Source organism: Rhamphochromis longiceps, linkage group LG23, assembly GCF_057381845.1.
Source record: "Rhamphochromis longiceps isolate RC_006_pf linkage group LG23, R_longiceps_female_GT1.1, whole genome shotgun sequence".
Taxonomy (NCBI): domain Eukaryota; kingdom Metazoa; phylum Chordata; class Actinopteri; order Cichliformes; family Cichlidae; genus Rhamphochromis; species Rhamphochromis longiceps.
Genome location: NC_140578.1, coordinates 5,799,554 through 5,811,146, shown reverse-complemented (window position 1 = coordinate 5,811,146; position 11,593 = coordinate 5,799,554). Strand labels below are relative to the sequence as shown.

Sequence of the window (11,593 nt, the reverse complement as noted above, 5' to 3'; positions counted from 1 at the left end):
TTTTATCCGATACCAGTACCAAATCTGAACTTTTGAAACGGTGCCGGTGCTTAAACGGTGCTGGAACCGGTGCTGGAACCGGTGCTTAAAGAATGGAGAACACAAACCTTGTCCAAAAACCTCATGTTCAGGTGTTTTGTTGTAAAAAGATAACAATGTTAGCCTTTTCTGCAGCTATAGGGGATATATGGTATCACTCTGGGCTGGAAGCAGTGCTTAATCAATGGACAAAAAACACAAACTTTGTCCAAAAACCTCTCATGTTTAACTGTTTCCCACTCTTTCTTTGGTCATTTTAGCCTTTTTGGCCAGGGTGAAGGGAGTATCTGCCATCAAACAAGAAGACAGCCGCATGTAACTACGACGGTGTTTGCTGGTTCACCTTACATGCGTAAATTTAATAACGTGGTTAGCCTACTCAACGTAAATTACACACGAATAACATTAAGCTACTCACGCAGAGAAGAACGACTGCTGCTGCCATCATCATCCGTCATCATTTCTGCTACACTGGCAGGGCTAGGGGCCAGGACTCTCCTCTTCGGGTTCTTGGGGGATGTTGCTAACTCCGGGTCCGATAACAGGCACCACACCCGCAGTAGATGTGCAAGGTGTGAGATCTCGCAGCAAGCTATGAAATACGGCGCATTTCTCGGCTTTTAACAAAATGCTATACGTCGCCAGGTTTTTCATCAGATTTGAGGTGTTACCTCCTTTGACAGTATCACAGTATCACCTTAAAGCACTTGTTGCAGGCTGCTGAGTTTGCATCTTTTGGTGTGAAGTACAGCCAGACTTTTGACCGCTTCGCCTTGGGCATTTTTTATCTGTCGCTCGGCTCTAAAAGAACGTACGTACCTGGGCCCGCCTACTACGCTTGCAAAGGTAAAATGATTGGCTAGAATCCAAAGTGTATGACATTTCAGGAAAAAAATAAAGCACCGAAATGTGCGCTGCTTTTCAGTCTGGTTACTACCGTGTACCCATCCCTACTGCCAGTACAGTAAAAGTATGCATGGATATATATATAAAAAAAAAACTGTTGAATATTATCAGTCATGGATTGGCCTCCCCAGTGAAGCTGTCATGGTTGGCTTTGTGGCAGGCAGGCAAGCAGGAGTGGTGGATCCAAAATGCAGGACTCAGACACAGAAGTACAACTTAAAGCGCAGCTTTATTGCTGGGAAAACCTCTTACTAAACTAAATCCACCAAAAGACAAACAAAAAACGCTGGTGGACTAAAACACTGTAGCAGAAATACTGAACTGTAGCTGGAGACAAAACACTTGATACACAGCAGCAAACCACACAGCTTATTGAGGGTACAACACGACACTGACTCAGAGAAACACAGGGTTTAAATACACTGGGAAGTAATGAGGGGAATGAGACACAGAAGGAGAGCACAGCTGAGGGAAATCAGAACTGACGAGACAAGGAAGCGTAAACTGAACACATTCACATGAGACACGGACCTTCAAAGTAATACAGGAAGTATGACACAGAGACGCGAACTTGACACGGTGGAGACAGCAACTAAGAACCACAGAGACATAACCAGTAAGGCAGAGGACTCGATGACCCAAAAGACACAGAGGGAAACTCAAACATGCAGACACAGACTTACACAGAACAGAGGGGACACAGAGAGACATAAAGGGCAAGGGATCAAAACTAGAAACCATAGAATAAATCACACACAAGTACAATAATACAAAAATCACAAAGAACTAAAAACGCTGGGTCAGGAGACCCAGGACCCTGACAAGCAGTTTGAGATCATGTTGAGAGAGGACATAACAAAAGGCAGTGAACATTAAAAGAGGAGTTCTGTTGAGCTCCTCAGAACTTCACAAACTCTGTCTTTTTTTTTTTTTTTTTTGTGTCCCGTTTGGATCTTTAGCCATCAGAATTGTTGTCTTAAGGCCAAGAAAGATGCCAAGCGGATTTATTTTACCAAGTGGATCATCATGGCCTTGCCATATTGGTCCATTTGATTGACCTTTATTATAATTATGAATTTATTTTATTTTCAGTTGCTACAAACGGGACAGACATGACAAACTCTGTCTTATATAAACTGCATTTCCATTTATGTTAGCAGATATTTCAATAACTTACCTCATGTATTTCCTATTTTCCTAGCAAAATAACAAAGAAACAAAGGGTTACTCAAGACTTTTGCACATTACTGCACATGAATGCGACAGTGGGAAGGAAAAACTCCCTTTCAACAGGAAGACGTCTCCATCAGAACCACGTTCAGGGATGAGTGCCATCTGCTGCGACTGGTTGGACGGTGAAGGGAGAGAGAAGAGAAAAGAAAAAGGAAAGCACAGAGAGACAGGAGAAAAGCACAAACAACTGGAGAGAAAAGACAACATTTGACACGCTGCAGTGGTATGCGAACACCTGGACAGTCAAAAGAGGTGAGTGGACAAGACATGCTTGTCGTATCGCCGTATATCACCTCAAGTTCTGCAGCAGTCTGACCCTGTTGCTCGTAGGATCATCGCCAAGGGATGATTCAGGGTCACCTGATCTAGCCCTAACTACAAGCTTTTTCAACTGGTAGGTATATGTGTCATCATAGATAAAAAGAAGCCCTCCAAAATAAGATGCTGGCTTTTTACATTTATATATAGTCTCTTCCTCTATAGCCATTTAGCTCTCTCCCCTTTTTCCAATATTTATGCTTACCTAAACCAGCCAGTTTATGGCTGCTTCATTCACCAAACGACAAACTATTTTTTAATAAACATATATATGTTTTAGGGCTGGATGGCTCATCTGCCACATCTGCCTTCAAAGGCTTTTTCCTTTAATATTTGTTAGTTTTTAAAAATGAATTTACAGTTTTTAAAAAAAAATCTTATTTATCACCTAATGTTTTACTTTTTATTTTGATTAGTAATGATTATACAAACAAAGTGATTAATATAATTTGTATTAAATCCTCTTTCAACACACCAAGGTGGCTTAGAAAGATTCTGATTCTGGTAATTTGCAGTGATGAACAGTGTACGGCACATAAATGACAACATGCTAATAATGCTAATAATGCTAATGCTAATAATAATAATAATAATAATAATAAAGAAAAGCTTAATTCAATGCAAAATAAGGTGCATACTGTTTTTTAGTAATTCAAACACAAATAACCACGCTGAGCAAGAAGTTAATGGATCCAAACAAGGGTTTCCTTTAATGATCATTTGTCTTGTAAAGAATATAATACAGGGACAGGACTGGAATTCATAAGAACATACATCAATAAATATGGATAAATACTTGTGGACCACATTCACACAGCTGTAGATGAGCCCAGCATCAGCGATATTGTGTCTGTGCTCACAGTCGACACGAACACACACAGACTGAAGTGTTGTGCAGGGAACAGAGCCAAAGAAGTGATGTTTGTCAGTTTGGCAAACTATTACTTTGCTTCCATCTCTCCTGTTGACCGAGCGCCTCTTGTTTTTCTGTTGCAGCGGTATAAACAAGCAGCGTGTGAGCTGACGAGAGGAACAGAAAGCAGGCGATGGGTTTTTCATCCACAGAGGCTGTGTGAATATGGCCCAGAGAGGCTAAACAACAAACACACCCAGAGTTTAAATGGATTGTTCTAACAAAAAACTTTGAGTATTTATATCACAGAGGAGAAAAGGGAGCATTTTCACTGCTTCCTGCTTTGCGTTTGTCATAATCCCACTGTAACATATCTTCATTCATCCATCCATCCCAACCATTTTCTTTACAGTGATAAATTGTCTCAACTCAGCATCAGACAGAGCTGCGATGTTATACAAATACCAGCAGTGTGGTTTCCACTATGTTAGATAAGTGATGCAGCAGTCCTCAGGAGGGAGGCGAAAGTTTAAAAAAAAATCCTCATGAGATAGTTATGAGATTGAGATAGGGAGTTATGAGAGTAGTAGTATGCATATGGGACAGGATACTACCTGGAGTGTCTTATGGACACATAGGAGTGGTATAAGCTACACCAGTCTGTTTTCCTGTCATTTAAAAAACGCTCAGCAGTCAGTCAATGCAATTGTACCGCCGATGCCATCGACGGACTTAATAAGAACCCAGGACAGACAGCCTAATCACGAAATCAATAGTCTGTCTGCGTGTGATTGAGGAAGGACAACAGCCTCTAATGCTCTTATCAGGCTGTCATGACTGATGAGTGTCCTGTTCAAATGCATCAGGTCCAGAGAACAGATAGATGTTACAATACATGGGGGAAAGAAGTTCTTGGTTTCCTTCATCCCCACAAACATACGCTCTTTGTCATTGCAAACAGGCGGTAGACTTGACTTTGACCTCTGGCTGCTCCAGTCTGCAGGTCAGGGTGTCCTAGTCGTAGTCTCGCTAGTGTGTGAGTGCAGATGTGTGAATGCTTTATGTATGGAATAAGCACTTTATAAATGTGTGTTTGAATGGGTGAAAGCAGCCTGTTGCACAAAGCGCTTTAAGTGAAAATCGCTGCAATATGATTAATGGCTCTGATCATTCCTCAGAAAATTCATTTATAACACTAACAGGCATCACAGTACTATTAGGCATTTAACTGATCAATCCTCGAGGTATGTGCAAAGTGACTGATACTTTCCATTTACACTATGAGTTGCCCAATTTTACAGATGTTAAACTCTTAAACAGCTGTTTTTGTTTTCTCGACTATAACAGAACTACGATGGCGTTGGTTTTGTAGCGCTTGAAGCGCCTTGAAAAACTAAGCTTCAATGTCTTTTCCTCAGAAATATTTTTTCTATAATCAAGATAGCCTTGCCAGCAGTATCACTTTGCAAAAGGAAGCACGCATATATCTGTGACAAGAGGTTGTGCCCATGACACTGTGACAGGATGTAAACATTAATGATCCTTCAGCTGAATACTAATGCAGCTTCCTTTAATTTAGAGGTATAGTTTGGCAGACAAACTGATACAGGATGTGTTTCTTTTAAATAATTAACAGGTGGTGACTTCTGCAAAGAAAACACATTGCTGCCATGTTTTTCAAATGCATAGTTTGTCATTACAAGTTCCATTTAATTCTAGAGAGAGAAGGCAGCCAGCTCTCAATTGCAGATAACTACAGAACTGGATAAGTCAGACCATATGCAATCTGAGAAGGATAGTGGAAAAACATGTATATTTGATAATGGGGTGAACTATGCCTTCAAGTCGTCATCCTAGAAAGATTTTCTCTTGTAACGTTGTTTTATTATCTGCAATTTCATGCTGGGATATTAGATTTTTTTTCCTCCACGTACACTGGAAATTACATTGGTGTTTATGAAGGCCGCTGCACCCGCCTCGGTCACACTCTTCCAACTAGGCACGTGCTTCATCAAAAACATGTACAACAAATTTAACCGAGCTGCGCTCCCGCTGTCAACATTCAGACAGAGGGCAATCAGACAGTCACAGCTACAAGCACAAGAAGATGCCACTGCACTCCCATCAATCCAATTCTTATCTCATGTATGCGGAACTCAGTAAGTGGGTAACAATTACGATAGGTGGCTAAGCCTGAGAAGAGGCCTTCTGGCTGCGAAGACGTTCAGCGTTTTGCCCGCTGCTTTCCCCCCCGAGGTGTGGTGCTGAGCCAAGAGACAGCTGGCAGAGACCGCTGTTAACTCATTCATCTTCATAATTAACACTCACAATTATAAGAATTTGTCGCTTTCTGTTTGCCTGCCCTTGGGGCTCTGACTAGAAAGCCCGACGAGGGAAGAGGAGAGGAGTGTGGGTGGAGGAGATTAAAAGGAGGAGTCAAAAGCAAAGAGAGACAGACACTGTTTGAAATTTCAAGAGGGAAAGTGTGGCTGTTTGAATTCATTGAAAGATTTTTTTTTCTCCTCTCTGCCGGTGAGAAAGGTTAACCACCTTTAAAAGACCAGCTCAGTCCCAGCGGATGTGCAAAAGCTAAATTGTTCATTACCCTCGGTCCAGAGGGCGAAGCTCTGCGTTAAATTCAAACGGCTCTTTTATGTGCTGTCTATTATACTTCTGACTTATCTCTTTTTTTAAATAAAAAATGGAACATTATCAGTAGAAATTCCACACATATCAACCTATCAACTCATGTAGGATAGAAGATTTAAATATATTTTCTGCATCTTGTTTGGAAGGCCTAAAAATCTCTGCAGAGGCAATGAAAAATTGACAGACGTCAGACTCTCCTTAAACACAAATGTCTAGTCTTATTAACCACTAGAAGCTGGCTTGTATTCATTTCCTTATCACTTTATCGCATTAAAATTTAGTCCTGTCACACAGCTCAACCTTTACGCAGCTGTAATTAAACCGTCCCTGTGTGTCAACTCTGATTTGAATTAGGTCTTCGGTCTGCCCTTTTATTCATCCGCTTTCTTTTATCAGTCTATTTTACAGGAAAGACAGAAAAAAAGAAGTTTGTGTCAGTCTGACATCGTCGAGTGACAGCTGTTTGACAGCTATGACAGTTCTTTGGGCTTCCTGTCTGTCACTCTTTACTTTCCACTCGCTGTCCGTCAGCAAAACCTTCCCCTTGTCATGGCTGCTCTGGGGTTCTGCAGATAATGCAACTTGTTAATTAGGCATGCAGCAGATTAATTAAACTGATACAGGGATCTACGATCACTATTCTTCTCCATGTGGAGGAGCGTTGTCATTGCCAAGGTGAGGGGAGATAAACAAAGACGGGGGGGGGGGATTTATGTGCGCAGGATAGATTTTCTTACCTCAAGTGACTTTATATAACCCGATCCTGGTTTAGTGTTTTCATAAGATGCGCGAGAGGCTGCTGAAAACCCTGAGTCTACGCTTTCTCCACTAAAAAACAAGTTAAACTGAATTTAGGTGTGCTTATTGTCCACTTCCCGACAAAGATGAAAGGTACTAAAGTGTATAGGTGGTGATGATAAAAGTATAACGAGATAGAGAAATGAGGGATAAAAGTGCTGGGGTGTAATCCCAGAAGCTCTAACCCCAAGTGCTGGCTTTAAAAAACAGCAATTTAACCTGGCAGTAAAGGGGAAGAAAAAGGGAGCAAAGTGCTTGTTCTATCCATTTCAATCCCCTCTTTAAAAGAGGAGACACGACAGGGGCGAGCTCAGGTGTGAACAGCTGCGAGACTCCAGAAATGGCAAGCCTTAATCTCTGCTGATCCTTTATATCGTCATCCACTGGGACCTCAGCCATTGTCGGCGTCTTCAGCCATAACGCACACATGCGGCATCCACACAGACAGACACGAGACGAGCAAGAGCTTGTTGTCTCCGTCTCCTCTGCATCATATTCATCCTCATACTCTGCACAAAGCTCTGATTCATGATGCAACAATCTCAGCTTGTTGTCGTGCTTGTTTCCCACTACTTGCTCAATTCTTCCTGCTTCAGAGGGCTGGTTAAGGCTGAAGACTACACTACAAAAATGTACATCTTCAGTCCTTTAATCTTTAAACCTTGTTCTGAATGTCAGTGTTATGACAACAGATCAAATTATGATTTCAGTGACAAACACAGACAAAAATCACTAATATTTTCAGAGCATCTGAGAGATTGAATCTTTGTAGCCCCTAACTTTACTTTTTGGTTCAGTCTCATCAGCACTCTTTCCACAAGCAGCAACTGGCTGTTTTCAGTAAAATAATAATAATTAAAAAAAAAAAAACCTAATGAAATGATACAAATCTAGCAGGCAGCTAGCTAACTTTTAACTACTCACTGCTAATAATGCCCTACAAAGGCTGGATGTTTAAAAATTGAGACAAACAAATCCCGAGCCATGAAAAGGTTGTGGCACAGTGGTTACACTGTTGTCTCACTGCAATATGACTCTTGATTTGAACCTCATGGTGAGCGTGGGTGTCTACGTGCAGTTTGGAAGTTCTCCCTGTGCCTCTGAGGATTTTCCAAACTGGTGTGGATGTGAGAGGGTGTGGTTGTCTGTGTCTCTGTGTTAGCCCTTTGATGGGACATGTGCTCGGAGTACCCTGGCTCTACCCATATAACACCTGGGATAAGCTTATTTCCAGTTTATCTCTGTCTTGTCAAACCAAAGTTACTTTGAAGATGGCAACTGAGTGCAAATGGTCACGGGCCAGATTTCAGTCTTCGAAACAACCGTTTTAAAGGCAGCGAGGTTGCAAGTTAATTGTAAACTGTCCCAATAATTTTGTTGTCCCTGTTTTTCCTAGTGTGACTGTAGCATAAGCTGGAGAAACAGATAAAAAAAGTGGATGCTTTTAAAACATATGTTTTAAACTACCTGGGAGTGAAGATTTAAGTTTGTTTCTATAGCAACATTTTCCCCTGTATTAATGGCCAAATCAGCGTTTTACTTTTCTTGACCTGTTGTCCTGATGAAAGAAAGTCCTGTGTTTTTGTGATATATAAAAGTGTGATCTCACTGCCATGTTTGCTAATCATTTGCACGTCTACATAAAATTAATTGCAAAATTGAACAATAGGACAACATCACTCAGAGAGGGACTGAATAATACTTATGCACCTAGCTAATGCAATCCTTGGTCTGACACACCCCAATATGAATGTACCCATACTTTTGTTGAATACACAATGCAGCAAAAACAGCAGTAAACCTTCAAAATAAAGGCGAAGCAGATACGTGAGAGGCTCTTCACCCTGCTGCATCACCTTGATTAATTCACAGCACACAATCCCACAGCAGCTCAAATTGTGAAAAAAGACAAAGCAAATGCGGGACTGCTGAGCTGAGTTGAGACAAGCTGACATCAAACGTTCAGATTCCCCCTCTACAATGACAGGTGTGGATGTATGACGCAGCAGGAGGTGTTTGATATTGTTCAACACTTCTGAAAAGTGACTGATGTGTGATGTGATGAAACTGCAATGGGAAGGGATGCGATTTCCATTTTCCTCTGGGGTCAAGCATCTGATCTAAAGTAATGGTCTTACACTGACAAGAAGATACAACGCTAACAATTAAAATAATTCAATTACAACTGCTTCTGAATGAAAGAAAATCAATTAAATCTGTTTCGGAACAACTCAGCGTCGCTTTAAGTCAAGTACAATGCCTTACAAAGAGCGAACCAAAAGCAGCAGAGTCAAGAAGTAAACACTGAGTATTTGTAAAAAATAACTATGTGTTCAACAGACAAAAGGCTCAAGTCAACAACACGTCTTCCTTGACTCGTCTGATTTTGATACAGCAAATTCAATGATGTAATCCCTATTTAGGAACTTCTCTCTGAAGAATGTTCAGTGTGGTTCTCAAAGATTTTTTTTTTTAAAAACAGGTCAGCGTAGCCCCATGTTTCAGGTCATCGTTGAGCTCGAGGGAAGAGTAAGTGGGTCAAGAAAGAAGGTAGGTAAGAGACAGCAAGGGTATGACCAGAACGTCGGACCGAGAAAGGAAAGTAAAAAGAGTACAAAGGGATTTATTATTGTCCTGTTGATGCAGTTGACTATGATACAGGCTGACTTGGAGAGCTAAGGGCAGGACAATGCAGTGCGGGACAAGGCCGGAGGGAGGCGGCTTGGTCAGAGAGTTTTGGGCTGTTATTGTGAAGAACTGTTTGGGGAAATGGGGACGACAGGGAGACAGGCAAACTGCAGCTGGCAGCAGAGGAGAAAAAGGGGGGGGGGGGGATGATGTTTTTTTTTGGTTCAGAAGCGGGCGTGGTTGTGACCCTGGCCTCCCTCTCTGCCGTGGTGGCCTCCCTCTCTGTGGCTGTGCCTCTTGTGCTTTCTGCGCTCTCTCCTGGTCTTGTGGTGGTGGCGCCGGTAACGGTGAGCTCGCCGGGCTGGAGGAACAACCAAAGTGGAAGAGAGAAGTATTAAAGGAGTAATTCAGTATGTAATGAGATGAAAGTGAAGGGTAGAAAAGTGATGCAAGCGGGAGATGAATCACTGGCAAGCATCAGAAGTTTTTGAAACCAGGTAAGATGCGAGAGAACGGATCAAAACGCAGGAAGGTCAAAATGTGCAGATGGTTTAACTGTTTCCACCACACTGAGGGAATCTGTTTTATCTCTCATTGAGTAGACTGGGTGCCTTTAGCAAGGGCACAATGAGCTAGCCACCCACTCACTGCCTCGGTATAAGCTTGTTCCTGGTGTGTACTGCCAAATTAGATTGCTCCGTCCCTTTCTGGGTTTGGCAACAAAGAAATGTCGTCTGCAATGAATGATAACAACATCATAACTCTGGGCCATAAAAACAACTCTGTCCAAAGATAAAGAGTCATAAGCAAAGGAATCTTTATCACTTTGAACAGAAGTTACATTATTTCAGTATTTCATCATTACTGTCACACTGTGAGCAAAGTGAAGTGAAATACAAGGCTCAGTTTGTTGAATATTTCATATAGATCAACCGGCCTATGAGGAAGAGAAAATTATGGTGAAAAGTTATGACATCAAGTTGGTATATTCTGTCGCGGTTAGTGTGAGCAGTTTAAAAATTGATAAAAGTAAAGTTTATGTTATAAGATAAGGTATTCAGTGAAAGAAACTGATTTTCTGTGCTGTTTTAGAAATACCCGGCAGCAAGTGCAATATCACCACAATGTCATCACTATCACCATCTGTGCAGGATTATTTTGTGCAGATGTTTTACATGTGCAAAACAACAGTACTGTGGAAAAGTTTTGAGCCACTTGAGCCGTTTTAAAGTTGTAGCTGTAATTTTCAGCGCTTAATGAACGTCTACCAAAGATTTTCTTTAGATATTGACTGTATTTTCTTTAATTTTCAGCGTTGTCTTGTACTTGACCATTTTTAGAGGACTGCGCTTTTGTTTATCAAACCACTTAACACTGACCTATTAATCATTCAAGCAGAAAAAGACACTTAACTCGAGGGATGAATCGGTGATGTGTCTACACACAACACGCAACTTAACAAAGATCCAATTTTAAATGACAATTTCAGACACACTTTGTTACAAGCGGCATGTAACCTGTCCCTACTTCTTTAGTTTAATCTACATAAAATTCCAAAAAAGTGACTTTCAAAGAGCTTTAGCTGGAAACCTGTCAGTATGTTCTTAAAAAGTTGAGGAAATTAAACAAGTGGAGTACAAAGAAAAACTCTCACGTCTAAAAATTGTGAAACAATAGTATATGAAGGCCAGGTCCTTAAGAAATAGGAAGAATCCAGCAAAGACCTGATACAGGACCTGAAAAATGCACCGTGCCGTTTAACTGATTCATCTACTGTTTACTGAAGCATACAACATCCAAAAAGGAGCTTTAAATGTCCTTCAAGAATCCTGGAGAGTTATTACTATTTAAAGAAATTACAAGAAAGCTGGCTAATAGAGTTCAGGCTGTGTTGAGGAATAAAGGTGGTTACACCAAATATTGACTCAAACACATTAAAACTGCATAACCGCTATTTTTGCATCATATACTGCATTTCCTGTATTTGTTTGCAGATCTTTCAGTAAATCACTGGACCTTTCTTTCTTTCTTGCACGTGTGTTGATTTACATGAAGCTTCAACCTGTTAGAATTAGTTTTGAAAAAGTCTACAAAGGAAAAGTGGAAAAAAAAACTACCTCGAGCACGAAACATTTCAAAGGACACCCTGCGACTTCTAAGCAAGCCCAA

General features: G+C 41.1%; 1 protein-coding gene across 3 annotated transcripts in view; it reads right to left on the bottom strand.

Moving 5' to 3' along the window:
- Nucleotides 1-3,199: 3,199 nt before the first annotated feature.
- The window catches only part of ncanb (neurocan b), a 172,767-nt gene continuing 164,373 nt past the window's right edge, over nt 3,200-11,593 (bottom strand). For all 3 annotated transcript variants that reach the window (XM_085398156.1, XM_085398155.1, XM_085398157.1), the window contains exon 16: nt 3,200-9,785. In XM_085398156.1, the coding sequence (XP_085254282.1) occupies nt 9,649-9,785 (137 nt within the window). In that variant the 3' untranslated portion in view covers nt 3,200-9,648. The remainder of the gene's footprint in view (nt 9,786-11,593) is intronic.